The sequence below is a fragment of the Hippocampus zosterae genome, chromosome 12 (genome assembly GCF_025434085.1).
Source record: "Hippocampus zosterae strain Florida chromosome 12, ASM2543408v3, whole genome shotgun sequence".
Classification (NCBI taxonomy): domain Eukaryota; kingdom Metazoa; phylum Chordata; class Actinopteri; order Syngnathiformes; family Syngnathidae; genus Hippocampus; species Hippocampus zosterae.
The window spans coordinates 12,957,840-12,977,071 of NC_067462.1; the positions used below are offsets into that span (position 1 = coordinate 12,957,840).

The 19,232-nt window shown below is 40.3% G+C and overlaps 1 protein-coding gene and 1 long non-coding RNA gene across 6 annotated transcripts in view; one reads left to right on the forward strand and one right to left on the reverse strand.

The window, feature by feature from the left end:
- The first annotated feature begins 1,308 nt into the window (after window positions 1-1,308).
- Window positions 1,309-16,939, forward strand: LOC127611569 (uncharacterized). The gene is made up of 2 exons (XR_007965374.1): window positions 1,309-1,496; window positions 16,418-16,939. It is a non-coding gene; the product is annotated as an uncharacterized LOC127611569 (long non-coding RNA).
- Window positions 14,210-19,232, reverse strand: part of epha3 (eph receptor A3) — an 86,596-nt gene continuing 81,573 nt past the window's right edge. For 3 of the 5 annotated variants that reach the window (XM_052082084.1, XM_052082083.1, XM_052082087.1), the window contains one exon: window positions 14,210-17,164. In XM_052082084.1, coding sequence (XP_051938044.1) covers window positions 17,059-17,164 — 106 coding nt within the window. In that variant the 3' untranslated portion in view covers window positions 14,210-17,058. Of the gene's footprint in view, window positions 17,165-18,802; window positions 18,925-19,232 lie in introns of all 5 variants that reach the window. The other 2 variants (XM_052082086.1, XM_052082085.1) reach the window with 2 other exon arrangements.

Below are 19,232 nucleotides of genomic sequence, written 5' to 3' on the forward strand. Positions count from 1 at the left end.
TTCTGTTTGGAATTACAAGACAAGAAGTTCAACGCATAGCCCCTATTTTTTAAACCTAGCAATAATTCCTGGAGTTAAGTGGTGATGGTCTTCTTGTAACATACAACATTTTATCCTGGTTGAATGCAATTGCACATGGACGTTTCGGGCCTGGTTTAAGCAAGGAATTACATCGCAGTATTTAGTGGTTAGTAGTTCAACTCTGGTATTAATAATAGCAGATGGCAGAGTTTATGCGTTTTAACTTTTATTTAAAAGCTTCCAAATTGTTTTTTTTTTGAATGACTGTAAAATACAGATAAAAACATCAAAATTTGCTGGACTTGAAGCGTGGATGTTCACTTAGTGGTTTGTGAGCTCTTTGACATTTATCGGCATTTTTTGTGCGCTTTTCATTATATTCTTTTTCATCTTTGTGCTTTTTCTTTGTTGGGATGCCTCATAGTTATTGGGTCAGAAATTCCGCGTGTAATTTGAATAATAGTACAATCACGCCAAGTCAACACTTATAAAGGAACACTAGAGTGTTTGCCTTTACACAGTTGGTCTACAAAGCAATTTCTAATTAATTGAAATCCCTGGGGATAATTTACATTTCCACTCTGCTTCTTGCGTGTTGAGTTGCATGTATGAAGCCAGCCAGGGAACCAGACTTCAAGCAAGCATGGATGGAGAGATGTTAGAGTCGTGGGCCACACCACACTAACGGTGCATTCTTCAGTTGCTCCTGGGTGTGGTACACTACTGGTACACCATCCTGGGTGTGTGGTACACTACTGTGTTATGGGGACCATCAGGATGCCTCAGTAAATTATCCAATTTCACAGAATTTGTCAATAAGAAATTGTACATGAATTACAAAAATAGCTATGTTCATCTGTATATACCAGCGATCTATATTGATAATTGTTTTTACACAAGTGGTGATGAATACTGTGTATTTTTACGCATTGTTGGATTTGGTAGACTTGGGTTCAACCAAGAGCCCTTGTCTTGCCATTCCGACTACTTTCTGTCCGTTAGATTTTCTCCATCACTGTATGAGTCAATCAATTAGCTAAATCGGGCCATCATTTCGGAAACAAAATTGGAGTGCCTGGAAATTATAAGTACAATAAGGGACATGAAACATATTTAAATGGAACACTTAGTAAGATAAATAAAGTCCACTCCGTGCTTTCATTTATCTTACAAAAATGTGCTGATACACACTCAAGTGACACATGCTTGCATTTGCACACGCACAGCGCAAACATTGATGCAGGTGCAGCTCTGTTTGACTGATGAGTCTGTTTCCAAAGTGCAAGCTGCTCCATGACAGCTGTCTCTACACTGGCTCTTAAACACAAAACTCTACATCCCACTCTCACTCCACTTTCTTCTTCCCATTCCACTCCCCTGAATCCACTTGCTTGCATTCCTCTCTCTTTTTCTCTCTGTTCGAGGCATGCCGAAGTCAATTTTTCATTTCGAAGAGAGAACTGCCAACTTTCAAGGTACGGTAACAAGAATAAAATTCTATGTCATCTGAAGGAACTTAACTCTCCTCTATATTCCACTCCGGGGCTGAGTGAAAAGCAATCTGTAGTGGTTTGGGCGGGCGGGGGGTGGTGGTGGGGGGGTTACACAGGCGAAGGGGAAGCAGCTGCAGCCAGGGCAGTGCCAGGATTGCATCTCCACATATTGACCAGAAAGTTCAACAATTACCCGTTAGCCCAGTCTCGCAATATGATTAGCATGGACTCTGATGATAATGGATTTTACATGCAATTACTGTGTTTTGGGAATAAGGCAGTAAAAGAATGAGACAACTGCCTGCTTAATGTCCGCTGTATTTGGCTGACACACTGGAAATAAGACTATATTCGGGCAGGCTCTGGTAAATCTTGATTCATCATATGAAGGCCATAATTCCATTTGCCATTTGGAGTCTTGTGAGTTTTTTTGGGAGAGTAACAGCTTGACTGGCATACACATGCCAGTCAAGCTGTTACTCTACTGATTCTACCTACACAATTGAGGATGTATAGTCGAGTCAAAATTCAAATAAAAGACCTACATATCTAATCGACAGACACAGTCATCCTTTTTGTTGCTTGTTTGTATGTAGTTGATCAATTACATCATGAAACTTCAAAAACAAGGTTTCATCTGTTGGTGATGTTGTTCTGAACAAAAGAATGTGGTCAAAGTAGCAACTGTTATTGGAAACAGAACAAGAATACCGTCTACTGCTTTATATATATATAATACCCGCAAGGAACATCTTTCTTTATAAGTTACGTTAACTTGATTTGCAGAATATCCCACAGCAGCAACGGTTGCGACCCAACAAGAAAGAGAACAATCATTCTTTCGATGTGCGACACTCTCAGGGCTTGACTGGAAACTGAGCAAAACTTGCAAAGCCATTAGTGCTTCGACCTTTTCCAGTAGATAGGACGGTCTTCACATTCATCAACACTTGGGAACATATACAATTGATTACTATGACTTAAAGTGCAATTCATTCATTGCAACATGACATTTCCAACGGTTTGCAAAACACTGATTTCAGATCTGCCTATGATAACACTCTTTCTGACCGGATGTCGGTGTTGGGTGGCCCTGACTAGCTGTAAACAGATGGTCTTGACTCTAATGAGGACTTGCTGATCTCATCCAGATTGTGATTTTGACTGTCAGTTGAGATTTTCATACCCGACAGAAATGAAATGACCGAAACGGTTTGAAATATGAGAAGCGTTAATTTAAGCCCAAGTCAGACATCCTGCAAGGAGTTGTATTTGGATGTCGGCATCTGTTCTTTTTAAGTCAAATATGTTATTGTTGTGCCAATCTCTATACGTTCTAAAATATAGACCCAGAAAAAAAGAACACGCCATTATTGGTTGGAACATAACATTAGGAACAGAGCTATAAACATGAAATTACAAATTACGCTGCTAAATGTGAAAGGACAGAAATGTATTGTTACATTAATAGGACAAATAGTATGCACGTGTTGGTTTTAAGAACTGACTCTTTTTTGGGATTTACATAAAATGACAACTATTTAGAATGTTGATGTACGGTTTGATGATTTGAATAATCATGATTTGAACAGTAATGTCATTTCAACATTGTAAAATGTGTCAGAAATTAGGCTTTTGCTTGTTACTTGTTTTTGGCTTCAGCATTGGAAAATTATTTGGTTTGACGTAAGAGCGTGACGCATGGCTATAACTAATTTCCATGATCATAAGGTCTGATTATAGACATACTATACGGCAGTGAAAAATCTTTCTCGCCTTGCAATTTATTCAGTTTTTCCAGAGTCCTTGGTCCAGATGTATACGCCACATGCATGCACCGAAATCAAAAATAGTACATATGACTTTTTTTCAGATTTTATGGTTCTATTTTGCAAACCTTAATCATCAACATCGTCACACAAGATCGATTTTGTCACCAGTGGATTAGTGAAAAGGAAACGTCAAGGAAGACCATTTTCTCTCTTTCATTTCAAAGCAAATGTATAATCAAAAGGACACCTGAGGGTAATTTATAAAATAAACCATTATTGTAAAAACACACCCGGATGACTTGTGCTCACACTCGGTTTTGTGCAGTAAAATTTCCAGTGTAAAAATACATGAACATAGAAATCAAATTTCAAAGCAGGCGTGTTCCCACACATTGGTCCTTTTATTTTATTTTGAACTTAATGCATATGCATTTTGGAGGGTGGTGTCCAACCACAATGCAAGACATTGCACGATTAACAGCCGGCAGCGCCCTTGACCTTCACACCACGTAGAATACGTTCCTCATATGCTGACAACTTTTGTTCCAATTTATGATGTCAGTTAGGAGAGATGGGTATTCTCAAAGCATGTGTTGGAAACTTTCCGAGTAGGATGAAATGCTCATCTCTTTTGGTATTCACTTCCTATAACTTATACATTTGACAATAACCAAGGGATCTAAATGAAGCTGTTAAAATAAAATAAAAAATAAATAATCCTCCTGATCTCTCCACCTTCTGCGGACGGAAGGGGAAAGGAGGAGGATTTGGAGTATTTGGGAGGATTGCGTTTGATCACACTCAACCTTTACTGTGATCTCTCCTCACATTTTCCATCCATCGACGCTGAAGCGCTAGCAGACCATCACATCATTATCAGGCCTTTGATAGCTATACCTCTCCAGTACGAGAAAGTAGGCAATGTGCCATATGAGTGTGCCAAGATTTGCTCCAAGGAGGAATGTAACATCAACACACAGCGTATGGCCCCTCAGTTCCCTCTTCCTCCGAACACTTGTCTTTTGTTCAGCCGACCATGAGACGCAAAGCCTTTTATCCCGCGGGCTTTATGGGTTGTAATTTTGTAAATTTCAAATTGATTTACATATGTGATATGTTTAGGTTTTGCACTGTTGCACTTTTCTTTTGATACTTAAATGCACTGCTTAGTTATTGGAAAATTATCCGGCCGTCCTTTCTCTACCGCTTATCCAGGCTGATTTTGAGTGAGAGGCAGGGTATACAGACATGTGAGGCGGCTGTGCAAACCACTCGTCCTATATTGGAATACAATAAAAGACAATACATCTTTATTTCAAGAGTGCTTTCACAACAGCTGCAGTTGTAGCAAAGCGCTTCACAGAACAGTTAACATAAAATGAAATAATAGAAAACATACAACACGGGCACTACTGTATCCGTGCATACGCCTTATAATAAATATTCTAAAATCTTTACATCCCGTTTTATTCTTATTAGTTTTATTGTTTGTCTTCTCGATCTCTTACCATGAACTTAATTTCATGACTTGTTTACTTTCAATAATAAACATATTGCACAATTTCTTGTTTCAATATTTCCATTGAAACTTTGATCAAACTGTTAAGATAGATTTTTTAAATTCTTTTTTTGAAGGCACATTACAAATACAGCAACCTACAATGTGAATTCAACCACTTTGATATATTTATGATTAGTTACATTTTCCGAATTCATTTTCTTATAAAACACACTCCCTTAAAAATCAAACCAAACAGATCTAAATGTACAGTATATGATTTGAATCCGTGTAGGGCAGTGGTCGACAAAAACACGCATGGCAGGTTAATGAAACATTCAAAATTGTCCGTAGGTGTGAGTGTGAGCGTGAATGGCTGTTCGTCTGTGTGTGCCCTGCGATTGGCTGGCAACCATTTCAGGATGTCCCCCACCTACTGCCTGAGAACAGCTGGGATAGGTTCCAGCACCCCCGCGAACCTCGTGAGAATGAGCGGACGGGTGGATGATTCCGTATAAATTCATCTCCTCTACTATATACCAGAATATACTCAATGAATGCAATCACCATGGCTAAAATTAGTTCATACTACCGAAATGTTACCTTTCATTATACAACAGCCTGCGATAATTCAGAATTATCAACATAAGGCCTCCACTAGGAAATAGCGTCCTCTTACAAAATCAATAGTGACGTGTCTGACAGTCCTCATGACTTTATCTGTCTGTCTATCCAGTGTGTCCCCAGCATACTCTTCATGCCATTAGTAGATTTCAGCAGCCACTTCCCTGAACCGTTTGGTTGCCTGTAATTGGAGAGCATGTGGGATTCAGAATGAATAAAAAGCCAGATGATATTGCTTGGCTTGTTAATGTCATTTCCCCCTTTATGATAATATCTGAGTGGGAAGGACTCAACCATTTGTGACTGCAGCAAAATGACCCATCCTCTTTCTGTAAGGCTCACCAGCCCAATAAATTGCTGAAAACTGTACATTCCCAGACACACTGTATCCTCATATTGCTGTTGAACTTACATGTGAACTGATTGATCATTTCAAAGGCAGACATTACACTTCTGTTTATTGGTTGTATGACTGTGCATACACATACTCATAATGAAAAGTGGTTGAAAGTATATTTTGGGGAAAAAAATATTCTAGCGTCATAAAATCATTCACATCAGAGAAAAGCCGACTGGTGCCATAAATGCAGTTGTTTTTATGTTCAAATGACAGATGTGCTCAAACTTAAATAAATCCATTTCGACCAACACAGGCAGGGCGAGGTTGCTTGGTTGAGTCCCATCACTCAGAGCCAAAAAGTTGAACGTTTATGTTGTCGTAACTCTGACTCATGTCACAACGTTCTCGGACCTTATCAAATTGAAGACTTTATGGTCTTCCCATGCTCACAGTAACCCCCTTTCAACATTGTTTTTTCCACCCTTGACTCTAATGCGAACTTTATTTCAAAAACAACCATTTTTTTAAGTTAGGTTGACGCAAGCATTCTGTTTGAATTCCGATATCCATGTTAGAGCTGTCAAGTCGTGCAGCATCACAACATACATCCATTATGTTCCCTCCAGAATGCTGTCATGTTTTCTCTTAAAACATATAAAACAATAGAATGAGCATTTAGCCACCAGCTGCTTTTTTTTGTGGTTTTTGGTAACAAACACACAACAGAACCTCCCACAGATCTTTAGCTCATTAGAACCATGTGGGTGACACGATGGGGTAGTCGTTCGCAAGTCTGCCTCACAGTGGGAGAGATTTTGTTTTCAAATCTCAATTTAGGCCCTCCTGCGTTGAGCATGTTTGCAGGGGTTTCCGCAAGATACTCTGGTTTCCTCCATCATTCCAAAAATGTGCATGTTATCTGAATTGACACATCTTGTCCATAGGTTGAATACAAATGTGAAGGATGGTTTGCCAATCCCAAGGGAAGATGAGATAAGCTTTAGCTTAGCCACAACATGACAAGCGGTATAGAAAATGGATGGGTGCTTAGTACTTTGTGCTTCCTCCCAACTAATAAAAAAAGAAAAGTACATGTTGTTTAAATGTAGCAGAAGATTACCATGTATCACACTGGTCCAACATTTATTTTTGTTACAACATATATGATCACTTTTTGATCTTTTGTTAAATTTAAGTGGGGGTGTTCCTTCCGTACACATGCATGCACACACACAAACACACACGCGCACAGGAATAACCAAACAAGACGGTTCCCATGAAAGGAAAGCCGAGGCTTAAAAAAAAAAAAAAACACTTAACCAAATTTGACAGTCAACGGGACCGTAAAAGCTGGCCCTGCTGTAACCAAACACAGTGGTAATTGTACATGTCAGGCAGAATTAGCATGAAAGTAAATAGCTTTATTTCTCCTTGTGTACATATTTACAGTGCATTAGAGGGAACAAGGGAGCCGACAAACCCAGGCCTACAGACAACATCCTCAACTAGATATACAGGTATACAGTCTGTTTGTTTTTTTAATCCATTTTGTTTTGAAGGTAACGTGACCCATAAAATAAGTAATCTCGTTTGCAATGGAGGTACTATAAAAGCAGACTGAGCCCTCTTGTGTTCACATACTGTACATCTTGAATCTCTTGACGAATGTTAAGCACAAACAATACTGTAACTCTCCTCCTGACATACCATACTACCTGATTCATCCACATTCTCCAACTCAGCAGGATTGCATTGCAAATGAAAGGAGCGAGGTTCTAATTGGGGGCTGGACTCATCCCCGACATTCCTGTAAGACTAGTGCGGTACAGCTGATTGACTGATTGGCTGGCTGACAGAGGGACTGTGGTAAATGAACTGGCTCACTTTGGGGAAAGGCCGGAAAGAGCCTGTCATGTCTCCTTTGCCGACATGAAAACACATGAGGGAGGAGAGACGAAGGGGTGCGGTGTGTAGAGGGGAAAGAAGAGATAGAAATCTTGCTTCATGCACTATGTGCAGGCATTCATGCATGCAGACCTTGGAGCCTCAACAGCATGCGTTATTGTGTCATTTGTTGTTTTCTCCGTTGTTTTAGTTGCCCGGTGCTCTCATCCGGTGTTTTGTTCATTTTTGGGGATTTGGTCATGTTTCCTGGCCCTGGTTCTGTTAACATGGATGTGGATTAGTTCATGGTTCTTCTGAGAAAAGCTACACAACAGCTCCGTGACCAATTTTGGGAGAACTCCCTTGTTTACACTCATAATGCTTTTGTAGTAGGAATAAAGGGCCCTTTGTAAATAAATGTTACAAATAAGATTTGAAAACCGCACATGTGTATGCAAAATTCTGGGGATTGGCATCATAATAAAAATCAATGAGTGTATAAAGTACAAAAAAGGAGCAGAAAAATGTTGAGATGTTTCAAATTAATTTTGGATGAAACATTTTAAAAGGATCTGGCATGAATGGGATTTTACAGGAACTAACGGGAATAAACTGGAAATGTTGTAAATCACAGCAAAGTCCCACATGTGATTTGTTTAAAACTGCCTCGTAGCATAATCTATAAATCTGAGATGTTACAAGAACAATTTCTTAAATTCGGGTGAGTTTCAACACTGCTATGCATCACTCAGTACTTTGCACACAACACACAAGTTAGTGGAAGGAGATTGACGCAATCCCCACTGCATGCAAAATCATTATGAATGTTTACTTATTCTACACCACATTGATTTATTTTTTTATTTCCCAAATGCCTCATAAAATTTCCCATGAAATGTTTGACAACCTGACAGTGTATTGCAGTGTTATCACTGTTCAAAATGTGTTTCATCATGACTCAATTGACAATAAGTGGTACAGAAAACAAATGCATGGATTGTGCACATTTGACTTTACGTTGCCTCTAAATCAACTGCCCATCGGTCCAAACATTAGAGAGAGTGCAATACCTTTTAATGTCTGGTTGTATTTTTTTGCCGCAATTTCAAACATCGTCCAAACTAATTCTTGAACCACACAGCATCTGGTAAGCTGTTTACGGGCCATTCTACAACTCAGCCGCTTGAGTCAAAAGTAACATTAACAGGTGGCCTTGCAATTCTCAGAGGTCAAGCCGATGGAGGCGGCGAAAAGGTCTTCGAGCCACTGGTGGCCACAGAAAGGCCTTGTAAGAAAGTGTGTCCCTGAATCCCTGGCACTTGACCCTAATCAAAAAACTCAGAGACACAGAGGAAACCCAGTAGTAAATCAGCCTGTCACGGGTTCTCACATGTGGGGTTTGATCTTGGTGATGTACGACTTTAATATGTGCATGAAAGGATGGAGAAACTGAGGAATGACAAAGAAATATGGAGTGAGAAAAATGGAGGGATGTGATGGAAAACAAGAGGAAGAACATATAGCATGTAGCACGCAATTAACATGTACTGTAGGTGACTGCGAATGAATGACCGCATTATTCTTAACCCAGCCATTCGACTTGAGCGAATACAAAATGTGCGGGTATTGAAGATCACAACCTTGGAATCAATCGTCTTGCTACTACTAAAGAGAAAAGAGACAAGCAAGGCAACAGCTAGAGCACAATTGTGAGGTGGACGTGTGTGTGCAGGGGTTTAGCTGCAAATTAACAATAGACATTGGGAAGAGGTGCTGTGGGGTAAGATTGGAAGGGATGAAGTGCGAAAACATCACGGGTGGCAAAGTGCTGATGTCAGAGCGACGTATCATTCAGCTTTCACTGAAAATCGATTCTTTCTGAAAGGCACACTGGTGTTAACAGCTGTGTGCCCGGCTCTCAATTTTGCTTCCATGGCCATTAACATTAGCAGACAGAGCGGTAATTGCTGCACAAAGACAGATATTCACCTTGATCTTCAACTTAGCTGATAACATCTTTTCTGGACTGGTCTATTCAACTGATGATGTAACGGCAACATTTTTGGACATAAGCTATGTGCCCAGTGCAGGTCAATTGAGATTTTTTTTTGCAAAAATATACTATATTTTTTTGGATTATACGTTGCTTCGGATTATAAATCGCACCAGCCAAAAAATGCAAAGTTAAGAAGGAAAAAACACATATGAGTCACCTTTTTGGGGGGAATTTATATTAAAATCCAACACCAAAAACATTGCTTGAAAGGCAATTTAAAATAAAAATAAAACTAGAGAACAACATGCTGAATAAGTGTACGGTATGCTAATGTTACATGACGCTCAAACAACGAACTCTGAATGTGCTTGGTATGTTCACGTAACATATTAAGACAACTATAGCACAAAGAACATGCTAACAAATTTACCAAACCATCAGTGTCACTCCAAATCACAAAATACCATGAAATCTTCATGCACGTGGTCACTTTTAAACAACTCCGCCAACTCCAGAGGTAGTTGAGTCATCGTCGGTTGTTTTTCTCAGTTCCTGCCAACGTGGAAAGTATCAACACAGGCAGAGAGCACTCTATCACGGTTTAATGTGAAAATAACATGTGATGTGTACAATGTGTTTACCATTTGACACATAAATCGCTCCAGAGTATAAATCGCCCCACCGGCAAAACTATGAAAAACCAAACAAAACTGTGCCTTATACTCTGTAAAATACGGTATGTATACTGTATATACACACACACACACACACACACACACACACACACATTACACCACCTGCGGCAACAGTTCGATATTGTTCCAGCAGCCGTTAAGTTTTACTTCCCGTTCAGCCACCAAATTATTGCGTGTCATATGTATCATTCTCAGTACGCTATGATGCCCAGTTTGATGCTAAGAGATTAAAAAATTGCCAAACCTGTACATCAAGGCTTGCATCGGCATGAATATCAGGATATGCCACTTTTTATATGCCGCTGTCAACGAATACAGAGCCGCAAGTGTAGGTCGCCTTTAAGTTGATGACCTGCGATTTACATTTCAAGAAAAAACCTGTTTCTCCTTGTACCACCAAGGATGCAGAGGAATTCATCGCGATTATATTTCCTCTTATTTTTGTGCTACCATCATTTGTTACGTTGACAGAAGGCAGTGTGAGCATGGCAGTCCTGGGACCTCTGTAGTGGTGTGAGCTGTAAGGGCAGCACTTGGTGTTACTTTAGCGATGAAATGATCGAGGAGCCAATGTGTGCTTAGTTTCCTTCGAGACCACAGACAGTACAAAGCTAACATTCATCTTTCTGTGTGCGTCCGTGTCTGTGTTCGTGTGATTGAGACAGACTTTTGACAGCTTAGGGGACCAGTGCACCACAGGGAGCATCCTTGCAACATGCTGTACATGAGAAGATACAAGATTCTCTGTGTGTTCGTGTTCATGTTTTGTGCAACAATTCCACTAAATGGATAAACAAGTTGCTTAAGAAAGATCATAGAAATATGACATTGCGGTGGTGTGCTTTAAGCCCACTTGGAGTGGACTTCCAAAGTTAGATCCAACTGTGGCCTGGCAGGGAGCTTAGTGGAGTGTTATGCATTTTTAACGTGGTGTCAGGCAGCTGCACGCAGCTGGAGAGTCAAACTGCAAGAAGAACTGAAGGGAAGACTGCAGGAATCCAGCATGGGCCCACAAAAAGACTTTTGTGACCAATCTTAAAATGAACTTGATTCAGTTCAGAATTCTATCAACTCCACCAAGTAGGTTAAAGTTGGAACATTTTTTTCTCAGAGGGGCAAGGTTTGAATGGAGCCAAACTTCAGCAATGGCCCTTAGGTCTCTGACCACAGACACATCCATCACTAACATGTGCTGGGAGATTCAAGGATCAGAGGTTTTTACAATTCTGTACATTTTAATGCAAATGTACCCATCCCTCTCTATGTGTCCTAATAGTAGTTCACCAGTCATGCAACACTTGTCTGTAGCACATTGGCTTTAGAACCAAGACGTGCACATGACACAACAGCTAGCTAGCTTCCCTTAATCCATATCAAACTGAAGAACAATGGCACTCTCTCTGATGTCCTGAACCATTTTGTATATCACTGGAAGGCATGTTACTTTGTGTCAAAGACAGGTTGGACAGGAAAAATTTGTGTGAAACAGGCTGCTTTTGAGGTAAGGTGGCGGATGCTGAATTTTTCTTGTTACAATGTTACATTTCAGCCAAGTATAACATCCAGTTTGGTAGCTTGTTTTAAAAGGACATACAAATAAAAACATCTTTGACATTTTAGAGGATCTGGGATTCAATTTAGGGGTTTTTGACCACCCCCGAAAGTATATCAAATTACTAGTAAGCAAATGTTTTCTGAGGGCGCTATTATGGTAGCGTGATATATTCATCATGGGGAGTTACGACTGCACTTAATGGTATCTTTGCTTTTGTTAGGGGAGTGAGTGTCACGTTTTGCGTGGTGGTAGTGCAGTTGGATGACCCCAAAAAGCAGGGAGGCAGGGAGGAGCAGAGTGGAGTGACGAAGATGTATTTCACAAAAATGCAAACAGGAGTATACTGGAAAAACATAAAACACTAACTCGTAGTACTCAAACAAAGTCCTGGAAATCACAAGGAAGCCAACGTAACAACAGAAAGCCGTGACAGAAAACAAAACATGACAGGAGCGGGGCACACAGACACTCACATACTAACAATTCACAATGACCCAACAAAGACTGACAGAACTCAGGGAACTAAATACAAGCAAAGTGACGAGACAACGAGAAACACCTGGACAGGACCCACAGGGTTGAGCGACCTGATTGGTTGAACACAAGGGACACTGATGACGAGAACAGGTGGCGACAAAAAGGGCACATGAGGAAACAAAACCAAACATAACAAGACAGAAACTTAACCGTGAGCCTTTTTTGGATATTCTGCCATAGTTTCAGTCACACTCACAAATACTTTTGATGGTTATAAAAGGGCCCGACATGCATATTGCCTCTATTCATTTGGGGAGGATGGATTCTCCTCTTCGTGATGTTTTTTTTTTGTCATCATCACTGCTGTCCAAGTATAACACGGATGTGCAACTGCAGAGAGAATGCATTAAAAATGGGCCAGGTTAGATGAGGAATGATGCTGGTTAACCTTCGCCTGCGATGCTGCAATATTGTTCACAAAATTCTCTAGACCTGGACACAAGTGACACAGAGCACACCTGCCTTATCTTTTCTTGAATGTTCTTTCTGCCGCTCCCACTTCCACCATGGCTCAGTTTTGTTTGTTTATTTGTTTGTTTTTCCCCTCACAACATGACCCTGATGGTTTGAGTGCCATGGAGCGTTTCTGGATTAAAAACGGGATGAAATTGGTGGCGATGTCAGACATACTGTCTTCGTTGTTTCTTGACATTGGGAGCGCAGATCCTGTTTTCTCTCCTTGCACATCTGCCTAGAAACATCTGGACAGAATCAACCTTACAACATTGAGCAGAGCGACCATTACTCTTCTCTTCTCGCCCTTAAAGCAGTTATAAAAAAGAAAACAAAAACAAATCATCTTTATTAGCATATTTCACCCTAGAGGGGCCAGGATGAAAGGAGACAAAATGCTTCTTTCTATGGGATTGAGTTATTGGACATGGCAGCAGGGTTGTCGGGTGTAGGGAGAGCTGCTCAATTGAGAAACTCATTAACAAAACAGCAAAGTTCTCAGGACAATTGTGTGATCTCGGGTGCACGGCAGCCACATAACTAATGATTCTGAACACAGTAGTCCAGTTGAGTGTTCACTGAAGTGGTGTGGTGCACTAATTCTGTCCAAAAAAATTGTTATTACACACTGAGACTGCAATTATACCTTGATCAACTGTATATTATATTGTACCTTCATTTGAGTATTGCAGAGTATGTATTCTGACATATATTGTACCTCTGAATACAGTACCTCGAGATTATTCTGACAATGTTTTGGGTTTCTTGATTTATTTATTTTTTAAATCTCTCGTCACATCGTGAAATTTAATTCAATTAGTAGGTAAAGGACATCATACTAAATATTTTTAGTGAAAAGAAATAAAATTTCATGTCCAGATATTATAGAGCAAAAGCTATTGCTTTCAAACCTTTCTTTGCGTGTTAAATCCATAACTCACTAAAGCCTAAAAAAACAAGTGTCACACTAATTTGAGATGTAGCTATTGACCACCAACAAAATCCTTTCGCTGGATTAATTGATCTTGTCGATCTTGTTGCGGATTCTAATGCCAGTCTTGATCATTGCCTTAAATCTCAGTCTCTTTGCAGTTGAAAAGGTGTGCACAGGGTCAGTTCCAAGGATGGGAACTGCATCTTTTACTCGAATACCAAATTACGGATTATTTCATCGTTTCTATGATCATCGTGGGCCGTGCAGTGTTTATTGACAGCAGGAACAATCATCCTGTGCCACCAACTTAAATTGCAACATGTATAATGTTTGTCAACACTGTGTATAATTTATGTGGGAAAATAAACATTCAGAATAAAACACAGAACCAGGTCTAACATCACTACTTTTTTGGAAAATATTTTGAGAATATTTATTATAAAAATATAAATGTTTCCACTACAAATCCTTTTACATTAGTTGACAAGGCCATCTACGTTCGAACACGTAAACTCACACAAACACGCAGGTCAGTCTTGAGACAGAAAAGAAGGATTCTGGATATGGAGTGTATAACAGTATTGCTCTCTCAGATGTCCCAGGTTGATAAAATAAGTCAAAAAACAAAACTCAGGTAACACTGACATATAATTTACTGTAAGCTTAAAAAAACCAAACAAACAAAAAAAATGACGACAAAAAACAATGTGCTGTGTAATGTTAACAAATAAATAATTATGTAATAACAATTGCGTTTTTATTGTAGAAAATAAAAACAGGCGGACAAATACAATTCAAAACAAGATAAAGTATAATACAGATGCTTTTTGATTTTTTTTTCATTAAAATTGCTGCACAATTTGTAACCTTTTTGTTTTATACATACAAAAATTTGTACAAAGAAGGATGGCATGAACATATTGCAGAATCTGTCGGGCTAGTTGCTATATCGTTATGATGGTTTACATTATGTACAGATCACATAGCAGCAACAGCAGCATCCACAGGTCGAACACTGGCTATACCGATACCATGAACAGATCTGGCTTTTCCCAAAAAGCACAAACGTCTTCTTCTGTTCATTGGTTCAATTTAATCTCCAGCCAAGCCAATAAAAATTCCTAGGTCAAGGAAAGTGCTGACACATTGTGTACTAAGTGCATTTCGAGTGCACCCTTGTAGTTGAACGTTTCTCATCCAAAAGTATTGAGTAGTAGCAGTTCATAATATTGGTCACGACTCACAGACCAGAATCCATGCGGATGTACCTCGATACTGTGGGCCATCCAAATCTAGGGTGCATTCAGGGAATCCCTTTCTGGACATGTGTATTTGGATCTCATATTCGCAGTTTGAAGGAAAACTTCCCACTTTGTATATGGTGGTGGTGCAAAATCCTATCAGGTTAAACTAAAACAGGAGTGTTTGCAAGGTGATCCCACCGTGACCCAACCACATGAGGCACTCAACATCCCCCACCCACCTCCCCCCGGATCGTCAGCTCGTTCAAGAGAAATGCTGTACAGAATTCCCTTGGCTTTTGTTAGACGTGTTGTCAGACTAAAGACAGGAGACCATTATGCATTCTCATATCACAATCAGAACTTCTGTGTTGCTCTCCATTTAAGACGGGCATACTCTGTTGGATTTATTGTCGGTGCAGAATTTTAACGTGCGCTCTGTGAGCACATTGCCTTAGATGAAAGGCCATGACTTGCACATTTTGGGGGTCATTGTGGTTCAATTTCGGTCCTGTAGGTGTAAGGCGAGTGCATTTTAAAGTGTAGCAGACTGTCAAAACAAACCAAGGGAAAGCGTTGTCTTTTCATTCGCAGAAATACTGATGCTAATAACAAAGCTAACAATAATTAAGCTTCCCTTGTCATTTGGTTTTGACGCGGTTTGTACGTAGCCGACTATTCATCTACCTTTTGCAAGATCAAATTGTAACAGTCTCGAGGAAAACAGTCACGGCATAGCAAGATTATCGTGCGATGAGGCCCCACCTGACTAGAAACGGCGCTATATTCCTACATTGCCCGACTCAGAATTGGCTCAACATTTTCAGTGTCATTTTCACTGTTTTCACTGCATGCCCATCTTTACGCACTCAAAAATGTGATCTGCTGAATGAAACTTTTCTTTCCTAGAAAAATAAACTCGAGTACAATTACTCATGGAGTGCAAAACCTCCATTAAGCAATAATATTATCTGAAGGAGAGTTGTGGAAAAACACAGCTACTTTTACGTCTCATTTCCAACTTAACAATTTCTCACTCTCGTCTCTCTTACCGTGTACTCTCAATTTTTCCTGCTTGGGTTCGCTCTGTTCACTTCATCTGTTTCCGCGTTAGAGAAAATATAGATCAAATAACGTGCGCGGTCTGAGATTTCACACAAAAGGTTGCCGGGTTGCAGGAACAGCGCTATAGCGTCACGATATCTGCTTGTATCATATTGAACTTACGTTTGTCATATAAAGAGTGTGAAGTATGTTATTGCTCCTGCTTCTTCAATTCTTACTGTTCAATCCACTGGGAGTGTAGCATGGTTATGGCTTTCGAACGATGCACGCTCATCTCTGACTATCATAATTATTGCTTTTATGTGACAGGTCTACGGAATCCAAAAGATCACAACAGATTTGCTTTCATCCGTGGGTAGTTGCAAAAGAATCTCAAGACTTCATCAGTCCAGGAAGGGTCCACACTGGATCAGATGCTGCTGCCGTCTTCCATGAAGTGTCACACAGGGCAGTTGAGCCACGCCGTTGTCGTGCTCTGCACAGGTGGCCGACCAGCTCTGTTAGGAGGAGCCACCAAGCACCCCAGGCCGACAGGATATGGACGGAAGCTCCGCCCGCCTGGACTGCTACTTGGAGCTGCTGCTTTGACCTTTGTTCGCCCTTTTATCCCAGTCCAGCCAACTTGTCTCTATCCCTGACCAGTTCTGCTCGGCTGTTTTAGTTCTCATATGCATCGTTAAAACCCAACCCTGAGCCACTCTTTGTGTCTGTAAGGCATCTCAGCTGGATCACGGGACAACGGGGAGCAGTCAGCCAGGTTTGCTATTCTGGGCTCTTCCCATTTCTCTGCCAAGACTTTATGCGTCAAATAAAAGCCCCTTATTTCTTGAATTCCCTATGAGTCATGTGCCATCGTCACTATGGATACACAGTGTGTCATAGCAAGCAATTAGCTCCAACAATCTGCTGATGCACCAACGGGGTGGTTTTCCTCTGTTGGCCTCTTCTTTTTAAACAGGTACTGGACCGTTCTTGGTGTGAGATTCGAGGGCTTTGAGGCTGCTCACGATCTTCTTCTGAGGTCCTGCAATTGTCACTCCAACCTTTTTCAAATCCCTAGTGAGAAGGAAATGCAGTACAAAGAAGAGAAGCAAGGAAGAGAGAGAAAAGAAGGACGGATGGGGAGGTCATTTACCAGACAGAGTGACAGAGCGGGACATGACAGAGGGGAAGATTGGGAGAAAAAGAGATAGAAAGTGTGCGTTAGTGATGAAGGATGTGACATCCTTGTGACATTTAATGACATGCTCCCAGCACGGCTCCCTTCACTTTCCCATGCATCTGCCATTCACACCGGACTGCATTTCCCACAAGGCCAGCGAGCTGCCACCGCTCTGAATGAGCATATCCTCGACTCTCCATCCCTAATAATCAACAATATAGGCCTGTGGCGATACACTGACAGTTGCAGTTATGACCTGTCAGTGGAAGAAACAATCACATGCAACGGTCTGGTTTCCTGCACTGAAATGAATTGGATTTGATATATCAGGCAGGAGGGAATATGGGGGAAAGGAGCACCACTGGTACATGAAATATAATTAAACATGCAATTAAACCAAACTATTCGTTGAGGAAGAAAAGTTGCTCGTTAAGAGCTACCGCTTCACTTCGATCGTAGGATTGGATCAGCAACTGAAAGCCAGCGTAGCCTGTGCATTTGGAAAACACATTCATGAACTCACTAATCTGGTGAGTACACTTAAATACAGTATTAGTAGAAGCAGAGAAGTCGCAGTCCATGTGATGGCATTACAATAAACTATTTTATGTCTTTTTTGTTGTTGTTGTTGGTTACGTGTAATGAGAAATAGTTATGGAAGCAGGACACTTGTTTTGCAAAGCAGCAAACTTTAAGAAAGACATCGCTTCAATCCGTGCTTGAACACAAAAGGACAGGTTACTTATGATGGATGTATCAGGTTTGCAGTAAAACAAACAAACAAACAAACACACAAACAAACAAACACTTCAAATAAAGGTGTTGCAGGAACAAGCAGCATTAGTTTGCAAAAGGGAAGATAGCTGGGTTTCCATCCACACTATAGTAATACATTTCTAAAACAAGCATATCAGTTGACTGGTATTCATAGTCAATTGCTCGCCACTAGTTTGCTTGTCACTTTGAAATATTTCAATTGACAGTACAAAACAAAAACATGCATGTCCAAATCCTTCTTAAATTTATGTTGTTAAGCAGATGTGTCAGTAATCATTTAAAGTACACTTAGAATGATTTTTCCTTTTTCTTCAAATCAAACAACGGCTATGAACCAATCCCTCATTTATGTTCCCCGTCCAATTTCCATATTGTGATTCAAGCATTGCATTTCTATTTTAAATTAAAATTGCGTGTGTACGCTCATGGCAAATGCACCACCGATTTGGGACCTATATATGCACATCAGTGAGACAATTCAGAAAATGTGCACCTCAGTTGGCATGTTAAAAATAATGGAAAATGTCTCGTGGTCAAGTGGTGGTAGTAACATTTTCATGAAGCGGACATACATGTTTGTTTGTTTTTTTAAACACATTATTTTATGCACGTTTAATTATGCATTGTGGGATGGAAACATAGCCATCTAGTTATCACTAACGATCCCCTTAAAACCCAGACGTGAAGGCCAATCAGAAGTTCTACAGATCACGTTCTGCTCCTGAGGAGGGCCTCGGCTGTGCTGCACCACCCACCATCCAGAGTCCGAGGAATCAAAAGGAGAGGAACTGCGTGTTAGAGAGTGGTGATCCCCATGGACGGCTCCCATTCTGGGCAAGTTGCTGGTGTGACGTGGACCTCTGTCAGAATCACTCTACTGAGACACAGCCACGCCCGGCAATGTTAACAAATCTCAGAATCTCATTACTATTTGTCATGTCCTGGTTAGTATTTTTGCATACTGTAAGGGTAATTTAACACATTGACATGTCTCAATTGCATGTCCATACAAAGCAAGAAGGTGCAACATTGTCTTGCTGCAATAACAGAAAAGAAGAAGTCACACAAGGAATTCAAACGTACATTCAGAATAATATAAAACGGTAAGATCTACCAGTAAAGATCATCTGTTACCCTATGAGTTCATGTCTTCATATTTTCTTTCAATCCAAAACCTTTTGAATG